Here is a 17427-nt window from a genome sequence, read left to right on the forward strand (position 1 = left end):
GTGTCGGGGGTTGGACGGAGACAGACACTGAACAGGCTTCAAGTTTTACTGATGTTTTACTGATTTGCTATATAAACATATATTAGACTCTCTTTACTTTAGCTATGGCTGGAGGCCTTCTAGGTCCCATTCTGTAGAACGTGAATATGTATGTGCCTTTGGTGCGATTGCTTCAGCCTGTGCCGGCATTTCTAAATGTCACTTGGTCGAAATTATTTTCATCAGCTGGAATGATCAGTATTAACCTTAATATGGCTCGGTCGTCATTACAGTAATGGTTCAGATTGTTTGTGTGATGCTCCATGATGAAACCAAATCAAGGTTACACCAATGTTATTTCTCCAGCATCGGAGAAACAATTAGTGCGACTGCAAGACACGTCCAGCAGCCTGGCTAATCTATTCATGCGAAGTAATGGTTGTCAGTGCGCTTATTCAATCAGCAGGGTCATCTTTGCTGATGGAGTGAAGCCATTGCCATTGATTATATATGCAATGGTAAGTCCCAAGTGCTGGCGTAGAGCTATAATGTGCTATTGACCAGTATAATATCCCATATCCACCGAGCCTGGGCATTATAGATGACGCACTCTGACTCTTCAAACATCCATCATGCGGCGTATAATCAATGCTAATTTCCATGTACTCATCATTCATTTTTCTATAGGGCTCTCTAATCAGCCTCCTGTTGCCTCCGTCTTAGCCGTCGCTTCTGGGTACATTACAGCACTTCTTTACTCTGCGGAACTGCGAGACTGTTTTTCGTCTGGTGGCTCCTTCACTCTGAGCCAGAGGGTCTTCATTAAGTTGATGTCATTAAAAGCCAATCCTCGCTGTCGGTCTGGGAAAAATGAACCAGATCAAATTAATTTTGTGTGTGTGTGTGTGTGTGTGTGTGTGTGTGTGTGTGTTTCCCCCTTGTTCGACTGCAGTGTTTCCCTCTGAGAAATTATCACATGTGTATGGACTGTTGCACAGCCGAGGACCTTTTCCCCTATCAGGGTGCGTGGGCTCTCTAATAAGCCTCTCGCTTTTAACGAGAACCTGTTTGTGACTGACGAGCTGATTTGCATCGCAAATTTTGCCTCTGAAAAGGAACCTGAGCAAAACAAATGGAGGGAAGTCAAATAGCAGCGCCCGAAGGTCCTGCTGAAATAAACGGCCTGAAAGAGACTGGGAATGTGCATTCCGACTAATGTTTGATATTCGAGTATCTGTAAGAGTTCCTGAGTGGATGTCTGGAAAAATAATGGTTAAAAAAACAACATTGGCCAGAAATAATGTAACGCTGTAGACAGGACAGATGCCAATTGGCCTGCTTCTGTCTTAGGCCTAAAACATACTAAATGCAAGGACGCAAATGCAAATGACAGCACTCGGCCAACGCACTGCAAGCACTTGGTCTTTCTGTACAAACTCACTGTCCGTTCTTACATTGCTGTGGCAATTAAAACACTCAGTACTGAAGGGGGCGATAGAGGACTAACCAAAGAGGCGTCTACTGCTATTCCAAAAGCCTCAACAGCTACACGTGGGCAGTAGAGGAGAGTGAGCTGCTTTACCTCTTTTTTTGGAATGGAAATGTGATCATGTATCATATTTTTTATGTTTATGTAAGACATCTTTGCGTGACACTCACTTGCTCATCTGCTACAGCAGTTGAGAAAGAAACTATGTGCGAAACTGCATATCTTGAAGCCTCTGCATTCACATCCTTTCATGAACTATGTTTAGGTCCTTACAATGCGTTATAGGTGGGCCGCCAGCCAATACACTGCGGTTTTTCCGCTCACCTGATGGTGGCAGTGGCACAGTAAACTTACAGCTTGTTGCACCACACTCTGTTAATGAAGTTAGCTAAAGTGCAAGAGCCTATTTTTATCTGACCACACCTGCAAATTCATTTACTGGAAAACTTTTATTCATAACCACAGTTATTTCAGTATTGAAATATTGGCTTCTTGAACTGTTAACCGAGTGCTCGAGTACCCGTGGACGTCCCTAGAAGAAACATTTGAGATGTTTCAGATGAGTTATGATAAGACGTAGAGGAAATCATTCTACGCTTCTCCAAGAACAGGATTTTGGGGAATAATATTTTTGAAAAAGTAGCTTGATAATGTTTTCAGGATGGCACAGATTTTCATGCGAGAATGTTTTGTAATCTTCCAGCAGCCGAGGGAGGCGATGCCATTTTCGTCCATTGTAAAAGTTTCATTTTTGTCCTCTTTTCAGTTTGCTAGCAGCTTTGTGTCAGTGCTGTGCAGTGACTGGCATGTTTATTCATCTCCGCTGTAATCCCAGTGGTCTGAAGCGCGCTTGCCAGCTGGATTAGCATTGTGGCTGCAAATTTCCTCCATTGTAATTGAGACTGAAATGTTTGACGTTTTCTTCCCTCAAACGTATGGCGGAACCTAAGACAATGGATAGCAGTGCAGTGTGTGTGTGTGTGTGTGTGTGCATGCGTGAGAGACAGAGAGAGAGAGGGGCTTTCCAGTTTCTGCACTTTCCATACTGCAGGAACACCAGAAAGACGGATTTCGTTTCTCTAGAGCTCCAAAAAGGACGGCGAGCCTTGTCTTTATCTTGTCAGAAATGCAAAGTGAATGTTGAGCTAATCTGCTGCACTTCTTTAGCATTCTTAAACCCATCTGCTTTGCCTCTAACAGCGTCCCCAGAAACCCAATCAGGAGTTGTGGAGCTGTTTTTGGCTGTATTTGGCCTCAAGGCAGATCAGGCCATGTCGGTTCAGCACGTATTGCATCGGTGTGCACTGTTAAATTAGTCCGGGAGAGCAGAGACTGTTACATATGTGACATGAATCTCTGACTTGTTTGTATAGAAACCAGGTTTGAGGTCAAAAATTCAATTCTGGTTCCTGAGTGGTGCAGCATTCCAAGTCTCCTATCGTCAGGAGATGGTGAGATCAAGCTCTAGTGATGCCAAAGCTACCTGTGGCTCGGAGTCCAAGAAAGCATAGTTGGCCTCTCTGTCTTTTGGTTCCCTCTGCCTCCTCTCTTTCATGCCAGCCAACATGGGCGTCTGTTATTTGGCATTACAGAATTGGCGGTTAGCATTCTCCTCCAAGCATGTTGAGATGTCCAGTGATGTTGTGGTAGCATCATTTTGAAAAGTTGAGGTGGCGCTTCATGTGTCTTAGAGGTAGAACTAGCTAATCCTCAGCCTCCCAGCTTGGCAGCATCAGTCAGTCCAAAAGACTCTGGCTGCAGACGTGCACTCCCAGACAGATGCACTCTCAGCCCCACTGACGTCACGTGTACATGCTCTCTCTGCCACAATGGTAGAAGCGGCCCAACGGCATGTTAATAATTGGCTACTTCTGCTTAGCGATATCATCACGTAATCCATTTTTTGTCCATAACACAGCTTTTGTTCAGTGTAACTCTTGTTGCCCAGCAGTACATGGTTCACTGTTTTTCCTCATAAAACCAACAAAAACACCATTGTGGCAGAGTGGCACTGATGTCATTAATAGGCTGGTGGTGCATGTCAGGCTGAGAGTGCATGCCTGCAGCCAGACCCTTCTCAGTCAGTCAACACTGAGGGAGGGAGGGCAATATGACAATATTTTATGGTTGTCATAATAATTAAGTCATAATATGTGGTACTTAACACTGACTAACTGCATGTTTCTTTACAAAATGAGCATAATTAGGCATGATTTATTGGATTTAGTGCAGTCCAGTTTGTAAAACATTGAATAAAAAATTATTGTAGTTGTAGGTTTTTTATTATTACAGTATTTTTTTATATTTGGCACTGGAGGTTCTGTGTTGTCTGTTCCAAATCGTTAGATCTGAGAACAACTAAATGCTGCATATTGCAAAGAAAAAAAATATATGATCAATTATTATTATTATTAAAACAGTACATAAAGCAAATTTAAAAATTCAGGAAACTTTAAGACAGTTAATATTAACAAATCAAAACAATGAAATAAAACTAAAACTAAATTAACCACAACAGTTGCAGGCTGAGTGGATTGGGTTAGATCAGGGGTCAGCAACATGCGGCTCTTTTACTGCCCTGTTGTGGCTCCACAGAGGATTTAGATTTTTAGGTAAAAATAAAATCATCCTCCTTTGCAGTAAAATAAAGTTCTGCTGGTCAGTCGAACACAGTTTTAAAGATAAAAGGTCTAAAATGCTGGAGTTAATGTTGAACTGCTAATTCACCCTTTAACCCTGAAGGTTGGCGTGCAGACTGCTGGTCACCAGAGCAGCACAGAGAATCTCACCAAGCTAGCGACAAGGAAAAGAGAAAGATTTAAGACGAACATCGATAATTTGGAGCCTTATTTGGACTTATTTGTGTGGACTTATTTGCGTTTATAATCACTCCAGCTGGTTTCCTGATACATTTAATCTGCAACGAGATGCTGTCAAACACTAAAAAGTCGCAAAGCTGAAGTCAGTTTCTCGCTTGAATTTTCCCGTTCCACCTTAAATGGCACAGCAGTTATGTTCTGGTGCCCAGCAGTTATGGTGGAACGGGAAAATTCGAACAAGAAGCTGGAGAATGAAAAGCTGAGTTCAAAAATGAAAAGCTGAGCCTCGTAAAAAGTTGATGTTGAGAGACATTTTACAAGAAGCTTTTCTACTTTTGAGGAAAAGTTTCCCGCTGGAGATGCGAGAAAAGTGGCTATGTCTGAGCTAAAGCTTAAAGTAGAGCAAAGTAAGTCTGTGTGTTCATTTATATTATATATTTTAGCCTACACTAGTACATTAGCACATATTTACATAGACATATTTGCAGCTAAGATGGCAAAATGGACATGAAATGTGGTTCCCAAGGTAGTTTGATTTTTGTTGAAAGGACAAACTGGCTCTTCATAATATTTGGTTAAGATGGTCGAATGTGGAGTTTTAGAGATTTGTGGGGAGGGGGCGGGGCTTAGCTAGCAGTTTTAGAGGTTTTATTGATTTTGGTAAGTAAATCCTCAGCTTTCAATATTATTGCAAAATCCAAACACTAAAATACATTTAAGGTGAAGAAGCGAAGCTCAAATATGGGATGATGCATTTGATATTTTCATGTTTAGCTCTCTCTCTCTCTCTCTCTCTCTCTCTCTCTCTCTCTATCTTCTTCCTCTTCAATTATGAATTGTAACAAAAAAAACCTGAATGACCAAACTGCTGAAAGACGTGGTACATCTGACTAAAACATAGCATCTCTCTTTATATTCCCCAATCAAAAACAGTAATATTATCATTTATGTGTTGCACTATGAATGAATACATTTCTTCTGAATTCCAAACATTCTTACATGCCAAAGCTGCTGTTTTCAAAAACATTGATGACCTCTAAGATTTAATTAAGAATGTCTCGTCTAATATTTGAATCTTAATCTTGGTAGAAAGCTGAGAATTTCTTGTTGAAAAATGATTCTGAATCAAAACAAGTGGACCAGGTCAGACATTTGGACAGTGTTGACCAGCTGCTTGTTCTCTTTCGCTGACAGGGCTGTGATCTTCCAGAGCAGAGCACCGTTCATGTAGTGCTTCCACCGTCCGGTTCAGCGCGACACTCTGAGCTGGTGCTACAGCAGAGGCTGGGCAGAGGGGTGAACAGTTTGACCCGACTGGACCTCAGCGCCTCCCGACTGCATGCCACCTCTACCGGCCTGGCCGTCATCCTGGAGACAGAGCAGTCCAGCACAGAGGACTCTGACACACAGACAGGTACAGACACAAAGAGGTTTTACTGTTGCTTCAAATGGTCAGTGTTTTAAGAAACTCTTTAAGGAAGTGAACTCTGACCTGCTGTGTTCTAGCTTTAGCTTTTCCATCAGGCTGCATACTATTAGCAGGGTTCTGCACATCCCTCATAATTGGTCCAAATCCACTGAGATGAGCACAGTTTTAGCTTGCATTACAGGACTTTCATAGGCTCACCTTTGCCACCTTCAGACATTTTTCATACTTAGGATCATGGAAAACCTATAGCATGTGCTAAAATGTAGCTAGTTGACTATAATTTGCTGTTTAAATGACGTTGTGAAGCCTAATCTCACATCCCTGTCCTGATTTCACTGAGGACCCTCAGGCTATTACAGTTAGCTGTAAAACATGTCTCTGATTTTAATTCAGTTGTGTACGAGCTGTTTTGCATTTATTTGCACGTCTAATGTCTTTTAAGGTTTCTCCTAGTTTTTTTTTTAATAACTACTCTGATATGTATGATTTTATAAAGGACATTCATTGATACCTGTACCTATTTCTCCATTACCTGATTATTCTAGGCCCATCATGTGTCTATTGCAGTTGTGTTCATTTTTGGTGTTTGTCATTTTATGTCTTCAACTGTGTTTGGATTAATGTCTTATTTGGTCAGTGTGTTGCTTTGTTGTTGTTCTTAACGACTTGCTGGGTCAAATTCAAGGCTAAATAAATTAAAATGAAAAAGATTCATCCAATAACATTGCAGAAATCATGACCAGAGATCAAGGGTAAGATTTTAGGACAGGGATATATAATATACGACTCCACAACATCATGTGCACTCTGGCTAATATACAGAGTGCTAATGTCCAGATCCACTCAGAGCACTAATATACAGATCTACCTGGCCAATTGTAGTCAGAGGAAAACAGACAGAGACAGAAAAGGTTCTCTCTAGCAGAGCTGCAGGTTCTGAGTCCCAGCTGCTGAAAGACGAGCAGTTTGGGAAATCACTGTGAATAGGATAAAATGAAACCCACCAAAACATCTGTGGATGAACAAAGAAATCAGGGTAAGTCCTGAGAGACAAAACTGAAGGTTTGTCTCACATCCTGCACAAACAAAACAATATCCTGCATTTCAGAGATCATGAGGAGAAAATTTTACAGTTTTTTCTTTTAGATTTCTTTATACTTAAATATAGCATAGCCTAAAATCACATGCATAGCTCATATAATGCCTTATTCAAATGATCATACTCCCTCTCTTACTGTTAGAAAATGCTGTCAGTGAGGAAAAGTTATTCCAAATGTGAACTAAAATGGCCATTTTTATATATTTTTCAATACACTTTGCATATTTTTGTAAGGGAAGAGCTAATACAATAATAAAAAGCTGATAAAAAACTCATTCTCAGAAACAAAGGTATGAATTTTAAGGGCTGGCAAATAATAGTAAATTGTTTGGTAGAAGCTTTTACCATTTAAACAAGAAATAAAATTCTTTATCAGAAAATGTTGGTGATATTAGAAAAGAATTATATATATAAAACTTTCTTATAACATTCAAACTTTTAATTGTAGAAATTATATTTTAGCATACAAGATTTCATTTCTCATTGGCATAAATCTAAGCCTTCTTCCAATTCTTCAACTGCAGTAAAAATGTTTACTAACATGAATTAAACTTTAGTATGTGGTCATTTTTATTCCACATAATGAAAATTCTAGTAAAAAAATTCTTTTAACTCTAGAAATTGAAGTCAAATGTTCATTTTCATGTGTGTGAATGGCTTTCCTTTGTGAAATCCATTGTATATTGAAAAAGTAGGATTAAAACTGCAATAAAATCAATTTGAACATTTAATTAGAATCTCAGTGGTCAGTTTACTCCTCACTCATTTGGATTAAAAGCTAAACCTTCTTTTCACACACATGAGGGGGATTCACCAAACATTGATTTAGACACAGCAAGAAAAGGCTGTTTTAAGTTCAGTTAAATCTTATCAATCTGAAAACCTGCTCTAGCACATCTTCCTCCTCGTGTCCTCCTACAGCGGCAGAGATTTACTGGAAAAATTAGGCCCAGGTGATATTTTTGAGGAATTGTGTCATGTTATGAGTCTCCATCACCACATGTGTAAATGAGATAAAAGCACAGCAGTGCCTCAAATCAAGCTGTAAAACACGCCGGTAATCCTTGTTTATGAATGAGCAAACATGTTACCACGACGCTATATGCACTTCATGCCATGGCAAGTCTGGCAGTGTGTTTTATGAATCCGTCCGATGGTACTTTACAAACACAAATATTACAAATGAACACATTTTAAAACATTTACATTAAAACATTCAGCTAAAAGTAAGAAAGAAAAATGCTGAGACACTTCAAATAGCTTTGACTTAGGCCCAATCCCATTTCACCCCTCTCCCCTACCACTTAGCCCTTACTCCTCAGTTCTGCGTGTTCACGCCTAGAGGTAGGGTGTCATGGCTTTTGTTGGTATAGAGTGGTAGGGTGCAGTGTTAGGGCCACATGGCCCTCCAAATTGAAGTTTTTCAGAGACACTCCAAACAGAGTCTTTTGAGAAAAAAAGAAAAACCGGCAAGATGGCAAAGAAACCCACAAATGTCAGTATTTTAAGTCAAAAAATTACAATAACCATTGTATTATCTTGGTTTAATGTCGTTTTTATGGTCCTTTTCTTTGTTACAAGCATAAAAATCGCTAGTAGTGTGCTGATGTCTTGGTATAGCTAGCTAAGTTTCCTGTTCCACCTTAAATCGTCCAGGTCCATTTAAGGTGGAACAGGAAAATTCTAACAAAAACCTGGGAAATAGCTGACTTTAGCTTTATATACCAAATAATCAGGTCTGGGCGATAATAAATAATTGTCACATCTCCCCTCTTTGAAGGCATATGATGCCCTAAATGTAAGTAAAGCCCAGCAGGGAGGTTGCTGAACTTCACCCTCCTCAGCTATCACTGAAGACTGGCAGGGTCACCTACAGCGCACCGCCAGTAGCCTCTTAATGAAGTAATGATCTTTTTATTTGAGGGTCCCATTTCATAGGAGAACATTTCAACCACTACCCCTTGTAACTCAGTTCCAAGGGGTAAGGTGACACTCGAAAACAAGGGATAGGGGCAAAAATGAGAAATGGGACAGGGCCATAGTGTGGCAGAGAGCAGAGCATTTGATACTCACTCACAGGGCTACGTGGAACACTTACGTACGCAAAAAGGAAAAAACAAACATTTTACCCATCAGTATTGCATTCTAATGATTATCGGTAAGTCACTAAGTGGTCCCAGCTCTAGTTTCATTGACAGCAAATGAAACTTTCACCATGCAAGCAGGTGGTTATTGTATTTCCTTCTCTATTCTGTTCTCCATTCAGGCTGTACAAAAGAGAAATAACAAATAGAAATCTCTTTTGACTCTTTCTACTCAGCTAATGTACACATTTTGTGCGCCCGCCCTGCTCTCCATTAGCCGCAGCTTCTTGGCTGTCGGAGCCGTACGCCTCGCTCTTTTGTAGACGTTTTCCTTTCATTGGCTAGATGGCACTAGATGGCACTTTTTGGGGCGAACGTATTAGGTTTTTTGCAATGCAGTCACTGTCACACACGGATGCTTTTAAAAGCCGTCCTCTGTTCGTCCTTCTGGCCCTTCACCTCCCCGGCTATCACCCCGCCCGCCCAGGCTACCTCAGCCAATCATGAGCTCTCCTTATCTAACCCTCCTCTACCTTTGCTTTAAAAGCATTAGCATAATGGAGTACGCTCGCGCCAACATCATAAATTAGGCAGAGCCCGCCTTATAAAACCCTCTGCTCTAGATTTATTGGGAATCGTGTCAGGTACTGCATCCTTCTTCCTCCGTCCCAGGCTTTTAGCCCTAATGAGAAGGCCGCTTCCAGGTATGCGTGAGCGTTTTTGTGTTTATGAGTCCTACAAGGGTGAAGCAGACAGACAGGACATGTCCTCTCTTTACTAAATCATTCTCCCTGAAGATGTCTGCTTGCATTCTGTCATGGCTAACCGGATCTGCGGCTCTTTTGTCCCGAGCTTGTGGCCGTCTGTACTTTAGACTCCTTGATGGACGTTGCCCTTGTCCTTCACTCATGCTGCCTCACAGTGGCCGCTGTGGACGAGAGCTGTGTGGCACAAAACAGAAGATTTCACAGACACTTTTGTAGAGATGTTTACTGAAAGAAATGCTGATCTTATGTTCCTTCTGCCTGAGTTGAGTAGGTTCAGCTATAGACATACATGGTTCAGTATAGCAGCTGTATATGCATTTAGTCTAGGCCTGTGAGACAGAGCTGATTTATCAGTGTGCTAATGCTCGTTGTTCATGCTCAAATCCACAGAGTCCAAAGCCCATAGCAGTTTCTATGTATTCTGTAAGACGGTGTGCAGGGCTGTCCAGCCTGGGAAGCTACGCGTCCGCTGCAGAACCTGCAAGCAAGGAACCCTGACGCTCAGCCGGGTAAGTGCATATATGATTCAGCTTCTTCAAACTGTTCCATCGAGGTCCTCTCATAAATAATGTGAACAGACATGATGGAAAACATCCCAGTTACAGTGACATCATAGATCCAAAAGGTTGTTGCTCATTCAATGGTTCATCTGAAATCAATGGTATTAATAGGGAATTGGTCCTGGTAACAGCTTCCACTCTTCTGAGAAGGCTTACAGTAGATGCTGGAACATTGCTGTGAGGATTTGATTGCAGCCCCAAGAGCATTAGTGAGGTCAGGTGCTGATGTTGGATGATTTGTTATGGATCAATACAACTCCTCCCAGAAGTATTGGATGGAGCTCCATCACGGCAGAGAACACAGCTCCACTGCTCCACAGCCCGATGCTGGGGGGGCTTTGTACCCCTCTCACCAATGTTTGGCATTGGGCATGGTGACTTGAGGCTCATGTGTGGCTGCCTCAGAGCATCCCAATTTATTAACAGTACTTTTCTAGGGAGATTAAACAAGCTCTGGGTGCACAGCTGAACACTTGTATGCTGAAATTAGCTGAATTCATTAATTAGAAGTGAGTCATTAGACGGGGTGTCCGAATACTTTTGGACATTGCCCATCGTAAGTTGGAGGACATCTTCCTTTCTAATGAATAATATATGATTTTTCTTTTCAGTTAAGTTAATAAGTATGAAGTATAGTATACACTTCAAGGGTTCTTTAGTAAAGAAAATGGTTCTATATAGAAACATGAACACACTAAGAACACTTTGCATGATTAAAGGGTTCTTTGCAACGTGTTCTTCAGATTGATAGAGTGTGTTTTATATTGTCCTATATAGAACCATTTGGAAAGGGGTTCTATAAAGCACCAAAAAGGGTTCTATATAGAATCTAAACAGACTGACTGATGAATCTGGTCAGTCTGTTTAGATGTTCTATATAACACCAAAAAGGGTTCTATGTGTTTTATATAGTTATATTGTTACAGACATGACATCCTAAGAATAGAAGAACCCTTTTTGGTGCTGTGTAGAACCTTTTTCAAAAAGGTTCCATATAGAACCATCTGCAGCACATTCTCGATTAATCTGAAGAACAATTTAATGATGCAAAGAACCCTTTAATCATGCAAAGGGTTCTTTGCATGTTCATGGTTCTTTTTAGAACCATTTTCTTTACTAAAGAACCCTTAAAGAACCATCATTTCAAAAAGTGTAGTACAGAATAGTGTACAGTGTATGTGATGGTCCAATCACCTGACCTTAATCCAGTGAAGCTCCTCCAGGAGGACTTGGATGGAAAGGTTTGAAAGAATCATCCAGCCATGGTTCTACAGTTGGATATATGGTTCTAGAAAAAAAAACTTTTAACTCTTTAATCCTGAGCCAACAAAGCAACTTTGGCCTTTTCTGTTCATAATGTGATTTTCAGTCTCTTCCTTTTCTGCTGTCACATTTATTTTGTTATGCAAGTAAAATAATCCAACAAATGCAAAAGAACCTATTACAGCACTTTCAACAATAAAGGTATTATCATGCTTCTTCTATATGCTCATGGAAATCTTTTATACGGTGACAGACAGAGGCACACAGTAAGCTCCTGATCCATTTCACTGTGGCCGACATGGACATACACCCAACCAAACGTGGGGCATATTTTTATGTTTAGTTTAGTTTAGAACCTTCTAACCTTCTTGAAGCTAAACATGTTCTTCACACTGCTACTTCACACTTCCCAAGTAGTGCCACCTCAGGCAGTGGATGGTCAAATGCCTCGCCCAAGGGCACAACCAGGAATATCCAGTCAGCATTGGAGTTTGAACCTACAACATTCTGGTTGCAGGCTCTCCTCTCCTACCAACAGGCCATTGGCCACCATCCGGCTGTAGAAAGTGGTCCCTAGAACTTTGGCAACTTCTACAAGGAGTTATTTCTTATTGCAAAGACACAAAAACAGAAGTTTTAGACCAATTTGACCAAAACATTTGCTCTGTTGCCTGAGGACGGCTAAGTGACAAACACTCGCATTGCCTTAGCCTCGAGTGTGATGTGTTCAAACACAAGCCCACGTCCTGCCACCTCCACTGGGGCTGTGTGTATAGGGGGGTACACCCCCTCCCCCCATCAGCCTTGGGCTGCTGTTATCTGCTGGTCCGTATGGAACTGCACTCCAAGCACTTGGGCACCTTCCCGCTTCTCCACGTCCAGCACCGTCCGGAAAAGGCTGACTGACAAGTCGCTAAGCCGCACCTGCCTTTTCTTCCCACTCAGGGTGGTCCCAGGCGCCGAGGGACCGCTCGTCTGCTGTCCGCTTGCCAGCGTTGCCCGCTTCCCCTGCCAATCTCTCGCTGAAGCTGCTGGCTCTGAGCATCCTCTTAGCCGCACTAGCTGCCAGCTCTCTTCGCCTAACTGCGTCCTCAGAAGTTTCTCCTGATATGCAGGGAAAAAGGGGGTCTAAGGCGAAAAAATATTTTGCTTCAGAGCGCTGGGTTTTCGCTTTAGAGATTCCAGAGCAAGCAGGGATGTCAGTCAGTTTGCTATCGCCCTCCACAACTGTTCGCTGTGTTGCATCTGTTGCCTGTAAACTTTAGGGTGAGGTTTATGCCAGCATCTTCAAACGCTCCATCTCTTGATTCTGGCCCTGGAAGAAAACAGCTCTCTGCACTATTGATGGGAGTTTTAGTGTTTTTGGCTGCTATTCACCTTCAAGTCCTACAGGAAAAAACCTTTGCTACCTTTGACTCACAACTTGCTAACCAGAGGAAAAAGAGTGCTGATTGCATTTAGAGCACGTATTGCACAACAAACGCCAGAGTCCAGATGAAGAGAGACTTCAGGTTACTCTCAGTTGCTGGTCCTAGGAGAGAAGGGCACTGACGTACTACCCCATCTACACTCTCAGAAATAAAGGTAGTAAACAGTCACTGGGGCTGTTCCCCTCTTGTCACTGGGGTGGGACCCTCAAGGGTACATCTCAGTACCTTTAGTCAGGGAACGTAACTGTACCATAATCCATCGAAATTATATGTTCTAAGTTGTACTGACTCCACACACCCCGTCTCGTCTCCAGGCTTTTTATTTTACTGTTCTGTTTTAAAATATTAGATTATGAAAAGGTAGAAATATGAACTTTTCACCTGGAAAAACTTATTTAAGGTTCACAATCGGGCCTTAAAACCACTGTTGTACCTTTGAGGGAACATTTACATTGTTTGTACATTGTTTGATGAACGAAAAATGTACCTGCACAGAACCTTTATTTCTAAAAGTGTACTAGATTACTCAGTCAGAGTCTCCATAAACATTGTCCCCCTTATAGGTGGATGTTTTGTAGAATTACATCTTCTTTGCACATAGATTTTTCTGAGCAATGTTTGTTTTTTATTGCTACTTTTCTATTAAATTGCATTACTAGTTTAATGTTTTAGTTATACTCCTCAAACACTGACCTTCATGTTCATCAAAGTGTCTTGGTATGAAGAGCAGTTTTTGACAAACAGTGAGTTTCTTCTTCAAATTAATGCTAAAAGCACACATCGCAGATCTTTTGTACCTCAGGTGGTTTAAACAAGCGACAAGAAGTGTGCAGTTTGATAATATTTCCAATGTACTACTTCTTTTTTGCACAGTTTCAAAAGAATCGTGGTCACGATTTCTTAAATCGTTCCCTCGTTTTCTTTTAAACGTGCGCATGTTTTCTTTACTTCGTGGGTACATTTTTGTTTATTCGTGATGACGATTTTTTTATTTGTTCTCTCGTTTTCTTTTAATCGTTGTCATGTTTCATTTTTAACTGAACACACGTTGTTTATTTTTTTGATTCATGTGCAAAATCAGTGTAGTAGATACAGGTCATGTCATTTGTCCGGTGCAGAAGTAACTAACAGCTCCCTGAGACCGTCTGACGGGTTTTGATGAGTTAGATTGATGAGATAATGAGATGCTCATCAGTTCTGATTTTGATTTGGGGCGTTATAAGGAAACTGCAGCTCCTCTTCACAGCAAACAGCCCTCAGATTCATCAGTGCAGCTGCAGTTTGGTGGTGAAATGAAGAAAGACAACAAACTACAACCACAATCTTCACTAAACTGCACTGTCTAATGATCATATTTAACAGAGATACAGACGCAGCGCGGCCGCTTAGCGCTGTTTCTGCTCCTGCGACAAGCTGCGGTGTTAGGGGTCAGATCCACAAAAGTGCCTTAAGAAAGAAAATCTTTTGAAATGTGTGTTTTTTCTTAGCTACATTCTTAATAAAAAAGTTATTACTAGAAATAACTTGTGATTCTTCAAATTACTTCTTAAGAATTATTTTATTTTCTTAACTATTTTCTTAAGAATAAGTCTAAGAACAAGAGGTATTCTTGAAAATATTATGTACCTAAATGTTTTCTTAAACTTACGATAGCCTCACACTTGTCTTAGGCTGTAACAGTTCACAAGGTCACTGCCTGCCCATCCTCGTATGCCCCCCCACCGTTATCATATTTTCCTATTTTTTTCCTGTCGGCTGTTTCTTCCACCGTCACCTCTAGTTCTTATTTGCTAAATAAGTGCTTGGTTTGATGTTTTTACTGCGTTTGGTCCTCTGACTAAATTAAACTAAATAACAGGAATAGAAGTTAAAACAAATTGAAAATGTATTTCGCAAAATGCAACGTAGCCTACATAAAAAACAATGAAGACTTTCTTAAGAAATCTTAGGGAAAAATTAAGATGATCTTAAGAATCTTACGTGAATATTTGAGAACTTCATAAGTATTTTTTTCAAGAATTGCATTTAAGAAAATTCTTATTAACTTCTTAGTGTTTGTCTTAAGAACCTTCACAAGTTTTCTTTTAAGAAACTTTTCGTAAATCCGGCCCCAGGAGTCATGATATCTACAACACAAATATTGACGTTATATTTACTATCCAAAACAACCAGTGAACCAACACGTCTTCTGATTTTTAATTTGCAACGTGTATATATATATGTATGTATATATATGTTATATATATATATATATATATATATATATATGCATATTTTTTTCTTTCCAAACTATCATGAAACAATGCATTGGGAATTAATTTGTAAACATTTCATGTAACAACTCCCTGTTGGGTAGCTTTTATAGAGGCATTAACCACTTTAGACGTCTGGTTCCCATCACCACCACTGTGAGCAATTCTAACTCAGGTTTGTCTAGAGTGGACTGTTTCACATCAAGCCACTCTAATTGACTTTCTTTACATCTTTACATCTTTCATTATACTGAAAATAAGCTGGAATTCCCATTTATTAATCAGAAATCTGGATGTGGCTTTTAAGTGGAGGTGCCTAGGGCCCCCCTCGGCCCTCCCATAGCAACGCTGGTGCCTCAAACCCTGTGTTAGAGTTGCTGTGTCTCATTTGTTTGTTCTCATTGGTGTGTGTTTTGTCTATGCGTGTACGTGCTTGTGTTTGTTGCCGTTGGATTGTTGTGTTTTCATTGATTCGAAGTGTCTATAATTGAGTGCGGCGTGCGCGAGTCGTCCGTCGACCAATAAAGACGCGGCGTGCTGGGAATGGCTGCTCGAGACCAAAACTCTCCGCTCAATCTGCGGCCGGTGGCTCCTCACAGTCGGCACTGAGACACAGCACTGTTTGTTCAACAATAATGTAATTAGGGCTTTGTGGGGTTGTGATGTTGATTCCTGTCCATAGAGGGAGAGAGAGACGGAGAGAGACAGGGAGAGAGGGAGGAAAGGAGAGACTGATGTGAACAATGGAGGAGGTGTGTTGGTGAATAATTCATAACCACTTTTCTCATTAATCATTTACATTCACATGGAGGTGTGCGAGAGTGTGTGTGTGTGTGTGTGTGTGTGTTTTGAGCCGGTGCACTGGGGGTGTGCGTGACCTTTCCTCGCTGTCTCTTAGCAGGTGTCTTCGTGTAATCTCCAGGCCCCACCAGTGCGGCACGCTGGATTCATCCCTCTCCTCCGTCCCTCCCTCGCTCCATCCTTCCATCACCCCCACCCCCCACCGCCACCGCCCCACCCTCACAGCCTCCCATGTGGGGGAGTAATGATTTTCTTAACCTTTTCTCTCTGGCTTATTAAGGCCCCTGTCAGAATGTTTAAATGCTTATGCTAATCAGCCTGGCTTGGTCAGACGGTGTTGGGGGGGGGAGAGGGGAGTGTGTATCATCCCCAAACAATTATGGATGGAGAGAGTGTCTTAATCTGGCAGAGGGACGAGTGAGACAGTGTGACTGAGAGAAAAGGACAGGAACAGAGAGAGAGAGAGAGCAAGAGAGAGAGAGAGGGAATACATGCTTTAGGATTAATAGTGGGACTTTGCAAGGGTGTAGGACAACTTGACTGAAAGACAAGGGAGGACGATGTAGCAAAAATATAAGGGGTGTCATCATCATAACCCCACCAAGCCTTAATTACATAATCACAGTGCTTTAAGACATTTTCACGACACATGATACATGTTATGACATTGAGCCCTGTGTCTAAAATTGAGTTTTTGGAATGCGAATGCAAGTTAAGTCAGTTCTTTAGTGTCGTTATTAGCTGCGGACATTGCATCATACAAAAGCAAACTTCTGAAAACCTCAGGTTCGATATGGCTTTAAAGGATGCCTACACTATATGGACAAAAGTACTGGGACACCCCTCTTAATCATTGAATCAGGCCTTTCATTCAGTCTCATTGCCACAGATGTATCAAATCAAGCACCTAGCCATGCAGTCTGGCTTTACCAACATTTGTGAAAGCATGGGTCGTTCTAAAGAGCTCAGTGAATTTGAGTGTTGTACTGTAATAGGATGCCACCGTTGAAACAAGTCAGTTTGCAGAATTTCTTCCCTCCTAGATATTCCACGATCAACTGTGAGTGGTATTATTGAAAAGTGGAAGCGTTTAGGAGCCACAGCAACTCAGCCACGAAGTGTCAGACCATGTAAAGTTGCAGAGCGGGTCGTTGAGTGGTGAGAAGCATAGTGCATAAAAGTCACCAACGCTCTGCTGATCAATAACTGCAGAGTTCCAAACCTCCTCTGCCATCAACATCAGCACAAAAACCGTGCACCAGGATCTTCACGGCATGGGTTTCCATGGCTGAGCAGCTGCACCAAAGCCTTGCATCACCAAGCACAATGCCAAGCGTCGGATGGAGTGGTCTACAGTATGCCACCACTGGACTCTGGAGCAGTGGAAACGTATTCTGTGGAGTGATGAATCACACTTCTCCATCTGTCAGTCTGATGGATGAGTCTGGGTTTGGC

At 41.4% G+C, this 17427-nt stretch overlaps 1 protein-coding gene across 1 annotated transcript in view; it reads left to right on the forward strand.

Moving 5' to 3' along the window:
• Positions 1 to 17427, forward strand: part of prkn (parkin RBR E3 ubiquitin protein ligase) — a 139873-nt gene that overhangs the window by 51831 nt on the left and 70615 nt on the right. Inside the window, exons 3-4 of the mRNA XM_036573785.1 lie at positions 5482 to 5701; positions 10057 to 10175. Coding sequence (XP_036429678.1) covers positions 5482 to 5701; positions 10057 to 10175 — 339 coding nt within the window. The remainder of the gene's footprint in view (positions 1 to 5481; positions 5702 to 10056; positions 10176 to 17427) is intronic.

This window comes from Colossoma macropomum, unplaced genomic scaffold (assembly GCF_904425465.1).
Source record: "Colossoma macropomum unplaced genomic scaffold, Colossoma_macropomum, whole genome shotgun sequence".
In the NCBI taxonomy this organism is placed as follows: Eukaryota; Metazoa; Chordata; class Actinopteri; order Characiformes; family Serrasalmidae; genus Colossoma; species Colossoma macropomum.